This window comes from Fusarium keratoplasticum, chromosome 12 (genome assembly GCF_025433545.1).
Source record: "Fusarium keratoplasticum isolate Fu6.1 chromosome 12, whole genome shotgun sequence".
NCBI lineage: Eukaryota > Fungi > Ascomycota > Sordariomycetes > Hypocreales > Nectriaceae > Fusarium > Fusarium keratoplasticum.
In genome coordinates, this window is record NC_070540.1 from 2,085,310 (window position 1) to 2,099,972 (window position 14,663).

At 51.5% G+C, this 14,663-nt stretch overlaps 6 protein-coding genes and 1 pseudogene across 7 annotated transcripts, besides 1 other annotated feature; 3 read left to right on the plus strand and 4 right to left on the minus strand.

The window, feature by feature from the left end:
* Positions 1-78: 78 nt before the first annotated feature.
* Positions 79-2,020, minus strand: NCS57_01429600 (uncharacterized protein; the record flags this gene model as incomplete). Its single annotated transcript, XM_053063902.1, has 7 exons — positions 79-523; positions 581-957; positions 1,020-1,214; positions 1,262-1,504; positions 1,564-1,726; positions 1,777-1,829; positions 1,877-2,020. 7 exons carry the CDS (start codon positions 2,018-2,020, stop codon positions 79-81), a joined length of 1,620 nt encoding a protein of 539 aa, XP_052907235.1.
* A 742-nt stretch (positions 2,021-2,762) lies between these two features.
* NCS57_01429700 (Catalase) lies at positions 2,763-4,542 on the minus strand (the record flags this gene model as incomplete). The annotated part of the gene is made up of 7 exons (XM_053063903.1): positions 2,763-3,241; positions 3,292-3,376; positions 3,429-3,851; positions 3,905-3,997; positions 4,048-4,285; positions 4,333-4,462; positions 4,512-4,542. The coding sequence occupies 7 exons, from the start codon at positions 4,540-4,542 to the stop codon at positions 2,763-2,765; spliced, it is 1,479 nt and encodes a 492-aa protein (XP_052907236.1).
* Positions 4,543-5,532: 990 nt separating this feature from the next.
* On the plus strand, positions 5,533-7,420 carry NCS57_01429800 (uncharacterized protein; the record flags this gene model as incomplete). The annotated part of the gene is made up of 3 exons (XM_053063904.1): positions 5,533-7,069; positions 7,120-7,283; positions 7,334-7,420. The coding sequence occupies 3 exons, from the start codon at positions 5,533-5,535 to the stop codon at positions 7,418-7,420; spliced, it is 1,788 nt and encodes a 595-aa protein (XP_052907237.1).
* A 489-nt stretch (positions 7,421-7,909) lies between these two features.
* NCS57_01429900 (Protein kinase domain-containing protein) lies at positions 7,910-9,483 on the minus strand (the record flags this gene model as incomplete). Its single annotated transcript, XM_053063905.1, has 5 exons — positions 7,910-8,082; positions 8,141-8,306; positions 8,363-8,658; positions 8,740-9,068; positions 9,116-9,483. The coding sequence occupies 5 exons, from the start codon at positions 9,481-9,483 to the stop codon at positions 7,910-7,912; spliced, it is 1,332 nt and encodes a 443-aa protein (XP_052907238.1).
* A 739-nt stretch (positions 9,484-10,222) lies between these two features.
* NCS57_01430000 (NAD-binding-2 domain-containing protein) lies at positions 10,223-11,140 on the plus strand (the record flags this gene model as incomplete). The annotated part of the gene is made up of 1 exon (XM_053063906.1): positions 10,223-11,140. The coding sequence occupies one exon, from the start codon at positions 10,223-10,225 to the stop codon at positions 11,138-11,140; it is 918 nt and encodes a 305-aa protein (XP_052907239.1).
* Positions 11,141-11,426: 286 nt separating this feature from the next.
* Positions 11,427-12,636, plus strand: NCS57_01430100 (uncharacterized protein; the record flags this gene model as incomplete). The annotated part of the gene is made up of 3 exons (XM_053063907.1): positions 11,427-11,505; positions 11,555-11,817; positions 11,866-12,636. The coding sequence occupies 3 exons, from the start codon at positions 11,427-11,429 to the stop codon at positions 12,634-12,636; spliced, it is 1,113 nt and encodes a 370-aa protein (XP_052907240.1).
* Positions 12,637-12,854: 218 nt separating this feature from the next.
* On the minus strand, positions 12,855-14,393 carry NCS57_01430200 (annotated as a pseudogene). Its single transcript has 3 exons — positions 14,288-14,393; positions 13,999-14,235; positions 12,855-13,951 (listed from the first exon to the last, which is right to left on the minus strand).
* Positions 12,855-14,393: a sequence feature.
* Positions 14,394-14,663: the final 270 nt, after the last annotated feature.

Genomic DNA, 14,663 nt, shown 5'->3' on the forward strand with positions numbered 1-14,663 from the left:
GAAGGCTAGCGAGAACAGAATTCCATGGTTTCACCTCTTAACATACATATAAAGGCCCCTGGTTATCACCCTTCTCACCTATTCGTTGTTAAACACCATTCCCTCTGGCACCTTGATCCACTGTAAAGTCTCGGGATCAAGCGATTTCTCACTCTCCTGGGCCTCTTTCCTGATGATGTCTGCTCTGCGCTTGGATCGTGCCTCAATGACGGCAGGAAAGTCTGCAGGCTGAACAGTAATACCCCCAACCAAGTCTTCAGCATCGTACTGGACGGGGTTTCCGTGTTCATCTTTGGCTGGTAGAAAACTGAAACCCCAGAAAAATCGCGAGATGGCCAAGAAGAGCGAGCGCTCGGCGATGTGGATACCCTGGCAGAGGCGGCGTCCAGCACCAAAGACGAAATTGTCGCGCTTTGCAACGTCTCCAATGACAGATTGGTAGAGGGTTGACGGAATGTCTTTGAAACGATCTGGGTTGAAGACTCGCGGCTCCGGGGATCGCGTCTCATCCATGTGAATTGCCCTAGTCGGTACAATTAGATGCGGAGATTGTGGTGTAGAGAGTATTCCAAGTACTGACCAGACATTGTTGATGATTGTAGAATCCTTGGGGATTTGATAACCCAGATAACTATCGTCTTTGGTCACGTTATGTGGCACACCAAGAACGACAGTGGGCATCCACCGCAGAGTCTCCTTGATGCAGCAGCGGACAAAGGGCAGCTGGTCATAGTCTTCCATGATGGGCAGTCGATCTTGCCCAACCACGCGATCAACTTCTTCCTGGCCTCTCTTCTGAATGTCGGGCCAGATGAGCATTGCCAAGATGAAGCCATAGAGCGTCGAGGCGGTGGAATCTGATCCAGCATCAAGCAGCGACCCGCTAATATAACCTGCAGCATCATCGGAGAATCCCTCGGTCAACTGAGCGCGGTAGATGTCGTTGCAGAAGCATGGCTGAGAGTGGCACATGGTTAGCTAGGAATACCCCCAGAGAGTGAGAGTGACGATGGACATACGAGTCCACGACCGTCCACGATCGCCTGCTTTGTCCTCGCCCAGTGACCAAGGTACATCTTCTTCTCGGCCTCGTGCAGCTTTCTTGCATATCTGACGTTGGGAGCGATGAAATCAGGGAGCTTCTGGAGAGCGGGATAGAGATCGGCCAGCTGGGCGCTGGCGCTTCCAGACAAGGCGCTCCATTTATCAAAGCCCTACGGTGTGTTAGCATCAACGCTTGACCTGATGGGATGCGGTATACATGGAAAAGCTGGAGAAGCTTTGGGTCCTGATTACTGATGCACCGAAATCCGAATATCATCTGAGTGGAAAGAGAATAGGAAGCACGCCTGATGTGAGGTAGGAGGTCGTCTGGCGTATCCAGGAGGTTGGTCAAGAGAACTTTGTTCTCGAGGTCTTGGTAGGGTAAATAGGTTGCCGCGACCGTGATATTCAAGGCTTTGTGTATCATGCGATGAATCATCCGCCAGTTACTGCCGTATCTCTACATCTAATGTTACCAAACAGAAACAGAAGAGACGGTTAAAGCCAGGGACACCTCACCATGAGGACGAGTCTGAGGCCGCCACTGGCGATGCGCTGGCCAATGTACATATCAGGTCTGTCCGAGTATATTACGCTCCTCTTGTCTAACAAATCCTTGACTGCCTCATCCGATGACAGGACAATCATGATTTTGGTGCCCAGGATCAGTGAGTATATCGGCCTTGAGCGATATTAGCGGGTGTAAGATGGGAGCATGGGCCAGATGCTCACCCGTATTGTTTGGCCCATTTTTGAAACTGTAGGTGTGGCCTTTTTGTTGGCATCTGAACCTATCAGAGACGTCCAAACTACCAGTTGCTCATAGACAGACCAGGTGCAAATTGCCCAGAAGCGGCACTGTTGGCGGACCGGGGGGGAGGCCCGGAGGCCGCTGGCCGATCTTGGAGAGCTTGGCTAGGAGCAGCACAGCTAAAGCTGTGAAGCTGAGGATAATGAAAATCAACGGAGAAGCCATAATTTTTGGAATGTGACCGTGTTTAAAGTTCAGAAGTTTGAGTGGTTTGGGCGACCTATTGCTGGTCTCTTATACTCAGCTTTGCTCTAGACTAATGCAACGCGTTCCCATGGGCCAGTCACCTTCCACATAAAGACGCCTTAGTAACACGATCTGAACGATCACATTGGAACAGAACCCCCCCGGCACATTTGTCCCGGCTCCGCCGAAGCAAATGCAATGCAAAGCCCAGGGGGTGTCGTGAATTCCCGGAGTGTTGGGTGGGGGAACGGGGGTTCCACTTGAACTGGTTAGCGTCAGTTGAAGATGGTTGGCAGTTGTTCCGTTGGCTGGTGACGATGGCAGGTAGGAGAGTCGATGGCGTGACGGGCTGGCTGCAAGTTCACTGGTCTCGAGGAGTTACAAAATGCCTATCATCAACTTCAATCCTGCGCTTCTAGCAAGCCACTGTTGGCCTGGACAAGATAAATATCCCTGTCTGGCTGGCAGCGGGCAGCGGGTAGGGGACAGAGTTAGATTGATACCTTTCGGGGAACGTAGATAATGTCTCATTGGATGTGGAACCCTGAAAGACCTTGGTCTGGTAGACACAATAGTTGACTTCTGGTATTCTATGAATCTTCAGTGTACCCGGATACGGATGCTTTAATGGGTGATGCCAATCGGCCGTTGGATCGTTTAGGTAGAATAACAAATCTATTAATTAACGCCCTCTTCCATAGTCTTCTATATCTAAAAGGATCTACAAGTGAGTGGCGTTCTCCTTGAACTTGGCCATCATCCGTTGTCCAATCGTGGGATCAACCTTGGAAAACATCTCGACAACAGCCTGCCTCAGCGGAGCCGGCACGCCCTCCAGGGCACCGGTGACTGTTTCAATCCACTGGGCCCTCTCTTCTTCGTCAAACACTCTCCTCCACAGCTCCCGAGGTTGAACATAGTCTTGTTCATCGACCGGAATCTCGTTCAAACCGAGGACCGCAGTGGATGCCACCCGCTCGTGGTGCGATATCTGAGTCATGGTGGTAGAGGAAATCCCGGGGCTCAGGGTGCTTCGAACATAGTTTGGATCTCCTCCGTAGTTCTTGGTGACGGTGATGCCGTCACGTTCGTACGGTGCGTAGACAGGGGCGATGGGGCGGTTGGAGGGCAGCTGGGTATAGTTGACTCCGAGGCGGTACCTCTGAGCGTCGGGATAGGCAAACATGCGAGCTTGTAGCACTGCGAATGGTGAGATGTCTGTTGGCTAAAGGAGCAGGGGTAAGTCTTACTGGGGTCTGGCGTCATGGCGATGCCTGGAACCATGTTGGAGGGGGAAAATGCAGCTTGTTCAATGTCGGCGAAGTAGTTGTCGGGCTAACCGTCAGTGTCAGCAGCCATCTTGTCTCTTTGACGGATTGTGTCTTACGTTCTTGTTCAGCGTCATTTTGCCAACTTCGATCAAGGGAAAGTCCTTGTGTGACCAGACCTTGGTAATGTCGAACAAAGCTCGGCCAAAAGTTTCGGCTTGCTCGGGTTCCATGATCTGAACGTATAGTTTCCAGACGGGGTATTCTCCACGAGCAATGGCTTCCCAGAGATCTTGATTGTGGTGGTCTGGGTTGGCGCCAGCCTCCTTCTCAGCCTCCCCAGCAGAAGCATAATGGGTTTGGCCGCTTTCAGGACGGAAATGAAACTTGCAGTATCGGAAGCGGCCTTGACTGTCTACCAGCTTAAAGGTATGGACTCCAAACCCAGTGACCCGGCGAATCGAGTCTGGGAGCCCGCGGGTGCCAAAGAGGTGCATCAATGCGTGGACACTTTCGGGTTGGTTGACGTGGAAGTCCCAGAACTGGGGATAGGAATTAGTGGACCGAGAATAGAAGGATCTAGGGAAACACTCACCATAGTTGCATCTGGCCTGTTAGTAGCGGGGTGCTTCTTGTGACTGCGGTTGAGTGATGGAAAACGCATGGGGTCGCGGATGAAGAACACAGGCTTTGCAGATTAGAATAGGATAATGCAGCAGGGGAGGATATGAAACATACAACATGGTTTCCAACAATGTCATGGTTACCCTCTTCTGTGTAAAACTTGACAGAGAAGCCTCGCACATCGCGAACTGTGTCCGCACTGCCCTTCTCACCACCAGTGGTGCTGAGGCGGAAGAGAACTGGCGTCTTCTTGCCGACGGTGTCAAGGAATTTGGCGCAAGTCAGCTGAGCAATGTCCTTGTTGGTGACTTCAAATTCACCCCAGGCGCCTGACGCCTTGGCATGCACGACTCTATAGGGTGTTAGATAGACCAAGAGACAAAGGTATCGTTCACGTACCTCTCCGGAATGCGCTCCCGGCTGAAATGCGCCAGCGTCTCAAGGAGAAGAGTGTCTCCCAGAGTGGTGATGCCGCCGCCACCAAAAATTGGTAGAGTGGTGCTGACGGAGGGATCTCGAAGTGGTTGGCCTTGAAGAGAGTTAGAAACAGCGTATTTAAACAGATGACGCAAACGTGCCTTCAGCCAAGGTATACACAGGCCTTGACATGGTGGTTATGTCTAACTGATAAATTGAAGATTTAGAAGAACTGTCTGCAAACCAAAGATTTGTATGCTCGTGGTCTTGAAATGATGGAGAAATTATTCTGGCAAAGACTCTGAGGCTGATATCGGAAGCTGTTATACTTTGAAAAATGATTGTTCGTGTGTTCGTTGAACCCTTCTCAGACCAATAGCGAATGAAGGTTTCATGCTGACAGGACAATCCAGGGTTGAATGCCGAGCTAACCGCGAACGAGACGCTTCAGCTTGCGCAGCAGATAATTAATTCACCCGGAGTTCGGCAAGATACGACAAGCCAAGAGATTTTCGCTTTCACGGCTTAGATAACTGCCACATTGAATGGCAGAAGCGCTTCTGGAACTCTTCTACAGCACAAGCCGGCACTGTCAGTCCGGAGTTGTGTGGAACTGACGGGTAGGCCGGCGCGCCATGGCTGGCATTAGCAGTACTACCCGTCCAATAAGATAGCCTAGATTCCCACAGTAAAGCACTACTGGACCCTTCATAGTACTACCCTTTTCGTCTGCCCTGACGTCACAAGCTCCATTAAGGTCGGTACGTACAGATGCCGATGACCCGACTAAAGAATTTCTTGCCGGGGTGGAAGCTCGGAGTTGGCTCGGTGAGTCTTTTCGCTGCCGTTCAAGTCGAAAACACCACAACAGATAGTTTGAATCGACTAGGGTTCAACGGATGAGATGCCGAATTGCGTGCCGCAACTCCACGGTGGCTGAATTGAGTTGAGAAGTTTGAGATTCAACTTGCAAAGAATGACATTGGTGACATCTCGAGTATATAGTATCTCGCATCGCCTGTCTCTTTCAACTTGGACTCACCCACAGCTTCTAAGCTTCCACAACATCAACACTACTACAACTTCTTACTACTACAACTCAACTACTCTCACAACTCACCACTCTTACAACTTCATCACCTCCCCCAACCCCTTCCACCACATTTTGATAGACATCCAATCATGGCTTTCGTCGCCAACGGAAACGAGTACGACTTCATCATCGTTGGTGGCGGCACCGCTGGCAACGCTGTTGCTGGTCGCCTCGCCGAAAACCCCAACGTCCGCATCCTGGTCGTCGAGGCTGGTATTCCCAACCCCCACCAGGTTCCCGAGATCACCACTCCCTCTCAGGCCTTCAACCTGCGCGGCAGCAAGCATGACTGGGCCTACAAGTCGACAATGATCAAGCGCGATGACTACGAGCGAATTGAGAAGCCCAACACTCGTGGCAAGGCTCTCGGCGGATCGTCCTGCGCCAACTACTTCACCTGGATTCCCGGCTCCAAGCCTACTTTTGACGACTGGGAGGAGTTTGGTGGTCCTGAGTGGAACTGGGACGGCTGTGTCGATTACCTCCGGAAGTGTGCAACCTATCACGACGAGGAGAAGCTCTACCCTACCGAGCTGAAGAAGATTGGCACCGGTGGCCCCATCCAGATTGCTCACGCTGATCTGGTCCCGGAGATGCAGCCCTGGCGAGACGCTTTGACTCAGGCCTGGGTCTCCAAGGGCGAGGTCCTCACCGAGAACATTTACGACGGTGAGATGCGTGGCCTGACCCACTGTGTCGATACCATCCACGGCGGTCAACGTCAGGGCAGCTTCCTGTACCTCAAGAACAAGCCCAACGTCAGCATCCTCTACGGCGTTCAGTCCAAGGAGCTGATCATTGACCCTCGTACCAACGCTTGTCTTGGTGTTACCGTCATCAACCCTGCCAACAACAATGAGCTCAGCGTCTACGCTAGCCGCGAGGTTATCGTGTCTCAGGGTGTTTTCGAGACCCCCAAGCTCCTGATGCTCTCTGGTGTTGGCCCCGCCAAGGAACTGGCCAAGAACGGCGTTGATGTCAAGGTTGACTCTCCTCATGTTGGCCAGCATCTCCTGGACCACCCCATTGTTCCCTTCGTCCTCCAGGTCAAGGACGGCTATGGCATGGAGGATTATATCCTCCGTGACGGCACCGTCAACAGCGCTGCTGTCGCTCAGTATAAGCGCGACAAGACTGGTCCCATCGGCTCTGGCCTTCTTGAGCTTGTTGGCTTCCCTCGAATTGATGAGCGCCTCGAGAAGCACCAGGCTTACCGCGAGGCCAAGGCTGCCAACGGTGGTCTCGATCCCTTTGGCCCTGCTGGTCAGCCTCACTTCGAGCTTGACTTTGTCGGCATGTTTAGCACCGCCTTCCAGTGGCACTATCCTCTTCCTGAGCAGGGCAACTACATGACGGTTATTGTCGACCTGCTGCGCCCGCTGTCCGAGGGTGAGGTCACCCTGAACAGCGCTGACCCTCTGGTCCAGCCCAACATCAACCTCAACTTCTTTGGCAATGATCTGGATATCCTGGCCATGCGAGAGGGTGTCCGCTGGACCTATGATGTCCTTACTACCGGCGCTGGCTTCAAGGATGTCGTTGTCGGCGAGTATCCTTGGCGCATGCCCCTCGAGTCGGACGACGAAATGAAGAGGGCTGTTCTTGACCGTAGCCAGACTGGTTTCCGTGAGTATACCCTGCGCAAGCGTATAAAACACCGCTAACATATTTGATAGACCCTTGTGGTACCGCTCGTCTCTCCAAGAGCATCCAGCAGGGCGTTGTTGATTCCCGTCTTCGCGTCCACGGCGTCAAGAACCTCCGTGTCGTTGACGCTTCCGTCATCCCAGTCATTCCTGACTGCCGTATCCAAAACTCTGTCTACATGATTGGAGAGAAGGTGAGAACAAATCATTCTGGTTCTGAACATCATGCTAACTCATGGTCCAGGCTTCCGACATGATCAAGGCTGATCATGCGGACATCTTTGAGGAGGGTGCCTTCAAGAACATCCGCTCCTTCACCAGCCGTCTGTGAATGGCTCGCAGCGGGGATACATAGATTGCTAGTTAGAACGCGCTTATAGAGAAATTTGCTTAATAGAATTATACAAGATTGGCTATGCTTAACTAGGGGTCATCAATCGTGCATGTAAAAGTGGAAAAATTGTATGGCATCGACGCATGGGTAAGCGGAAACAGTGTGTTCTTTGTTGTAATTGAAGCCTGGCCCTCGATGGGAAAACTGAGCCAAAACGCCAGGCGAGAGGAAAAGGGAGTGGGAATTTGAACGCCAGTGGATTTGACTTTGCGCATTCATACAATCCTGAACAATCACTATGATAATCTTGACTCCTCATCTTAAGAGATGTAGGGTATCTAGGCCGCTTTCATACAGACTGCAAATAATCCCAACATGTAGTTCCGGAATGCCCAGGAGACATGCTCTGTAGCATATTATTTCGATGTACTTCTACAAAAAATAGGCCTGAAGCCGTCAAGCAAGTGGTGCAACCGCCCATCAAGGCTAGCTTGTTAGCCACGGATCTTGTAGTAGTTCCTTTGCTGTCGGGCGATCATTGGGATCCCAAGCAAGAGCCCTTCTTATAAACGGAAGGAACTTGGTTTTGTCTTTCAATTTCGTTTCAACCGCCTCCAAGGTTTTCTCCTTTGGAATGGGAACGAATTCATCCCATTTATCTAAACAAGAAGAGACGGTTAGCAGTCTCGAGAGATAAGGTGATATCAGAACACGTACAGTTTTCATTCCAATACTCGAGCGCTCTCTTACGATTCCGGTTGAGAAGCTTGGTAGGTGGAGGACCTAAAGCAGCGATGAGTTCGGAGAGGTGAACGCCATCTGAAAAGCTACTGTCTTCTTTGCGCGCGCTGAAGAGAGTCCGTCCCTCAAGGAGGTCCCATGCCTAGAATAAATAAGCATGTGGCATCAGGTGAAAAAAACACGAGGCGAGAAACCTACTGTGAGTCCGACACTCCAGATATCGACGGGGTAACTCCATTGGATATATAGAAGAGTCTTCGGGGCCCTGTAAATGATAGGCATGATATCGCCAGCGTGAGGGCCTGCTCCGAGCCTGACTTCTCCAAAGTCAGAGAGGAGAAGCGGCCCAACCTTGGGTTTCATCAGGCGGGAAAAGTAAATGTTCCGGTCTGGTAGTTCTTTGCGAGGAACGGGATTTGAGAATTCGTTGTCTTCGAGCTTCTTGAAGAGCGAGTTGTCCTCTAGACCAAGGAGGAGGTTGCCAGGGTGGATGTCTAATGGCTCAGTTAGTCAATAGGATTCAGAGTAGGGAGAAGAAAAGGAGGAGGAGGAGGAGGAGAAAGCGGACTACATACCAGTATGAATAGCCTGGGCCTCTGTATGAAGGAAATCAACGGCCTGGAGGAGCTCCTTAATGGCACTTTTGACGAAGTCCTCTTCGAAGCCACGACCCTTCATGAAGACAGTGTCCATATCACGCAGACTCATTTGAGAGACCTGGAGAGCGAGGGCGATGTGATTTCCATGAGGACCAGAGACTTGAAAGGAGTCCAAAAGCTTCCTGACGTTTTCGGCCCCCACGTGTTTGCTGGGTAGGAGTTTGTTCAGGTGCTCGTAGAATGGCAGCTCCCGATGTTCGACAGAGTTATGGATGTAGACTTTGAGAGCTATGTACTGATTATCTCTTCCCTTGACTGTTAGGCAGGTCATACTGTTTCACGAGGCACTCACTCAAGGTCGCAGGCAAGCCAGATAGTCGAGGAGGAACCATAGCCCAGTTTAGCCACTGTCTGAAACCTACCATTGAAAACCTCGCCCAGGCGCACTAGGTAAAAATGATCGGGATTATACTCCAGCATTCCCTCTTCTTCAATGAGTTGGTCTTTATCGATCACATCAAATCCTTTGGTGGGAAAAGTTCGTGGTTCCGATCGCGAACGTGCTGTTGAAAACAGGCTCAGGCTCGAGCCGAGGCCTCTGAGTGTGCATGACGGCGCTCTGGCGGCAAGAAGGTGAGCAGAGAGAGATGGGATTGAACGCAAATTTTTTCTTGGTAGTGGGAAGGGGGTTCGCGCGAATGCTTTGCAACACGATGCCATGGCCGGTTGTTGTTGTTGGGAGGAAGATGTTGGAGAACTCGGACGCTTGAGGCTGAAAATATTGATGAGGCGCAGTAGGTTGAACCAACAACGATGGTATCACCCATGCATAACCCACATTACTTGCCTTGTCCCTCCATGTTATGGTAATTCTTGGACACGATTGATTCATTGGACCCCAAAGCGAGGTGTCCCACAGCCCACACTTGCCCAGCTGTTGAACACACTAAACTACCATGCCAGCGGCAAACGTGAAAGATGCTTTCCAACAGGCACCGAGGTATTAAAGGACATATTGCTGCGCGACACCAGCGGTATACCGACTTGTCTTTTCCTATTCAGGCTTGGTCGACCGGGGATTTAAGCTTACATGTGGGTTAGGTGTGGATGCTGATCAATCCAACATCTCCCCTCTTGATTTCTAAGCTTCAACCTCCCCTCATGGCCTTGGATTCATCCGATAGCAGCCAAAAAATTCAATTGATCCATGCCAGCTTATTTGCTCGGCGTGAGTCACAACTTAGATAGATGACCCGACCCTCAAGCATCGTGAGCCGCCTGTTAGGCATTAGATTGCGTAGCCAAACAGAGATGAGGCCGGAATGTGAAAATACCCATTGCCTGAACTGTGGTATAAAGAGCCGACAAGTTTCCAGTAATAGTCTTCAATCAACAAACATCAAGATCTTCAACAACGAAAACTCAGCACTCATCACTTATTACACTTGCAACATTTGAAATGGCTACTCCTCAAGCTCTCACTTTTCTCGGCCTCGGGAATATGGGGTCCGCCCTCGTACAAGCTCTTCTGAAGGCTTCTAACGAAGTGACAATCTGGAACCGCACTGCAGATCGACCTCAGGTCAGAGCCGCTGTTGAGGCCGGAGCTGTCCTTGAGGTGGATGTCCAGAGTGCCATCTCCAGGAACAACATCATCGTCATCTGTCTCCTCGACTACTCCAGCATCAAGACTGCACTGGCTGAGATTCCGACCTCTGCTCTTGAGGGAAAGACCATTGTCAACCTGACCAATGGTACGCCGAAACAAGCACGGGAGATGGCAGTCTGGGCCGCCTCCCACTCTGCCAAGCACTACTTTGACGGGGCGGTCATGGTAACGCCTCAAATGATCGGAGGACTCCAGTCATTCTTTGTCGTCAGTGGACAAACCCTTGAGGCATTCGAGCCCATTGCCTCACTCCTTGAACCCCTCGGAAGGCCGGAATATCTCGGCACAGCCATAGATGCTGCTGCTCGATATGACCTTGCTGCTCTGTCATCAATGTTTGGCATGTTCAGCGGAATGTTTGTCGCTATGGCACTCCTCAAAAAAGGCCACACCACAGCCGACAAGAAGCTCGAACCTGTTGTGTCAGGCAGCCTGAACCCGTTCTTGGCCGCATTGATACCGTATACTGGACTTATTGCTCGGTCGTGGGATGACAAGGCGTGGGACGATAACCTGGGAAACCCGATCGGAATGCAAGCACAGGCGTTGAGGAATATTCTGGAGGCTTGCCGTGATGATGGGATGGACGATGGGTTTTTGAAGAACTTGACGACGGCTATGGAGGGGGTGGTGAAGGATAGAGGAGAGAATGGTGGGATCGCCGTGATTGGAGAGTATCTCTTAAACGGACGGTTGACTAAAGAGTGATGGCTGGCCAATGACAGAGGACTTCTTGCAAGTCATTGCATGAGAGATGCAGATCAGATAAACTGAATGCTACATAGTTGCTCCAAGAGGCCTACGCAATTGGGGTTACTGATGGCGAGATCCCGATGCATTTATCCGGCCGAGCATGCGATCCAATGTTGGATCGGAGCGTCATTAAATGAGGGCAGTTGCATTACGCATTCACGACTGGAACTCTCCTTTGTGATTGCGTTACAAAGGTTCATGGGACAGTGAGGACACTCAAATTGAAGCTGCCACATTCATCATGGCTGCATCAGTCGCCCACCCTGGCGAGCATACGGCTCTGCCAGCATACAAACAGGTCGACGAAACCAAGTATGATCGTGAGTTAAATGTAAGCAACCGTGAGATCTCAAGTTAATCGATGTTTAGTTGATTGGGCAGACCTGGTCACATTGGATCTCTCCAAGTTCGACCAACCCGGAGGCAAAGAGGCCCTGGCGAAGCAACTATTTGATGCAATCCAAAACATTGGCTTCTTCTACATTGTCAATTTCGGTCTCTCTCAAGAAGAGGTCGACCGCCAGTTTGCGATTGGCAAGTCTTTTTTCGAGCTGTCTACCGAAGAGAAGCTCAAGTACCGTGCCGACCTAGCCAACGGCGGCTACAATGGCTACAAGCCTTTGGGTCTGCGTGTGAGTTGGCCTGCCCCCTACTGATATAAACTAACTAACAAAGACCAGGAGATCAAACCGGGGATCTTTGACAACACAGAGATTTACAACGTTCCCAAGTTCATCCCAGAGCTTGAGCGGCCGCAGCCCGACATTATTAATGCAAACAAGCCAGAGATTGAGCGATTCGCTCGTCACATCCATTCCAACATTGCTCTCAAACTACTCACCCTCTTCGCCATCATCTTGGAGCTCCCAGAGGACCACTTCACCAAATCTCACCGCTATGATGAAGCCGTCTCGGACTGTCACCTTCGCTACATGAAGTATCATCCTCGAGATGCCGACATCAACGCCAAGCTTGATAACGTCTGGGTCAAAGGCCACACTGACTATGGAAGCCTAACACTTCTTTTTCGCCAACCCGTCGCGGCGTTGCAGGTCCGAACCCCAGACGGTAACTGGAAGTGGGTGAAGCCGTACGATGGCAGTATCACGGTGAACGTGGCCGATGCTCTCCAGTTCTTGACGAATGGTTTCCTTAAGAGTTCAGTCCATCGTGTCGTGGCGCCACCACCCGACCAAGCTGGGATCACCCGTCTTGGTGTTTTGTACTTTGTGAGACCAGAGAATGATCTCGAACTCAAACCAGTGGAAAGTCCTGTCTTGGAGAGATTGGGTTATAAGCCCGATGAGAGTTCGCAGTTGGGAGCAGGCATCACGGCAGGAGAATGGGTCAAGGCGAGAGTTAAGGCTGGGGTGGATAGAGGCGAGAAGGCGAGGAGTGAAGTATCGGAGCAGGAGATCATCAAGGGAGTCAAAGCTAGATATTATGATTAGATGGGACAGTGATGGGATTTAAATGATTCGATATAGTCATAGTCTCGTAAACGCTCTACTCTCATACACGACTTCTCATACACTGGTTGTCGCCAGCCCAGATACTCCCCACAACACAAAGACTTGTGTACACTTTTCTTCCAGGTATGAATGGTGGTTGTAAGGAAGATGAACTCCCATAAAACCTCATAATTCCTGGAGAAGTAGTCAGACATTGTTTACATGCCCTTTCGGCTGCTCTGCAACCACTGCTGCAGACTCTTTTGCACAGACTCGAGTCCATCGCGAACAGTCTGGGTCGACGTCTCAACGCCATCAGCAGCAGTCTTGGCCGACTCGACCAACTCGCGGGCCGTCTTCAACTCTCCGTTCAAAGCCGCGGCGTTGGCCTGCTCGCCCAGTCTCGTCACATCCTCGGCGCCCTTTGCAGCTGCGAGCTCAGCGTCTGGGAGACCCGCAATCTTTTCACTGATCGTCTTGGCGGTTCCGGCGGCGTGCTCGGCGCTGTACTCGGCGTTTCGTCGAGCTACTGCGTCTTGTCGGGTTGCGTTTTCGGATGCTCGGACGGCGGATTGAGCAGCTCGGAGGAGTGCAACAGCCTCTCTAGCTCTTTCTTGAGCGCTCTCGGCTGTCTGTCGAAGATATCGGGCCAGTCGCTCCGTCTGGGCATCTCCCTTCTTTTGGGCGTCGGGCTTCTCGGCTTCCTCGCAAGCACTCGCGGCATCAACAAGTCGGTGCGCCTTGATGATGGCATCCTCAGCAGGAGCGGTCGTCTCTCCGAGAGCAGACCAAGCGCGAGATGCGACATCGAAAAAGTCGGAGAGTCTAACAGTGTTTGCGAGAACGGCATCGCGTCTAGCGGCGGCGGCAGCGGTTAACATCTCTTGCTCATACTGTCTGGCTGAAACACCATATTGCTGTGCTGCAACAGCCGAAACCTTGGCTCGTGAGATTTCCTGCGTGACCTGATTTGAGATGGTGCGGAGTTGCTCCTGGTACGCGTAGTAAATGTAGACCCAAGTGCCAACAGACACTCCGACGAGACCGAAGCCAAAGAATGGGAGGAGGGTGGGCGAAAAGAAGATGAAGACGGCCGTCAGCGACCACCAATTGAGGAGGACCCAATAAGTCTGCGCGTGCTCGAGGTAGCAGAATCGAAGAGGGCCGTAAATCTTGGTGACGGGTGCGAAAAGGTAGAGAACGGTGCAGACGGCGACGACGATGGTCATGAACAAGAACCGAACCCAGGTTGGGAATGGGAATGGGATGCTGTAGTAGATTGGGAGGTAATAACCCAGCGAGATTAAGGAACCAACTGCATCACAATTAGACATGAGGATGCTAAAATTTCAGTGAACTCACTCTTAAAGTAAGTGCCAATTCTGTTGGAAACAGTCTGAAGAGCAAAGAAGGGCCCGAGAAGAGAAGCCCAAGAGGTATTGTTGTTGTTCTCTCCATCACCACTTGGAAGCGCCCAAACACCACCAAAATACAGCGCGGCGATGAGAAGAAGTGGAGCCGAAGTCTGCGAAGTGAGCAAGGTGTATAGATCCGGGAGAAGCGGGAAATGGTTGAGAATGAGAGCGAGGAAGATGACGCCTGAAAATATCCTGTTAGCGACACTGGCAAAGCTCAATTGAGTGTCTCTTACTCTTGACGTGAGGTGCAATGAGCCTCGAGAGCGTCTCCAAGGCGGGAAACAAATCCTGTCCACTGTTTTGCGAAGACATGGCTGCTACTGGCGCTGGCAATTGGCTGACTTGAACTTGTCCCCAATTGCGCTGTGGGAGAGGCAGGCTTTTTAATCCAATTCCCCAGCTGCAAAGGCAGGGCTGTCGGGCGCCAAATGGCACAGGTTTGCTGCACAACGACGTGTTCATGGGGTTATTGTCGTTGAATGCCGCCCAATTGCTGACGCCGAGAATGGGGCCCGTAACTGTAGGATCCCATGTTTTGGAGTAAATATGCAGGCTTGATCCATGGCCATTTGGCAATAAACTTGGTCGTGACGCGGCCGTGCTGCTGTC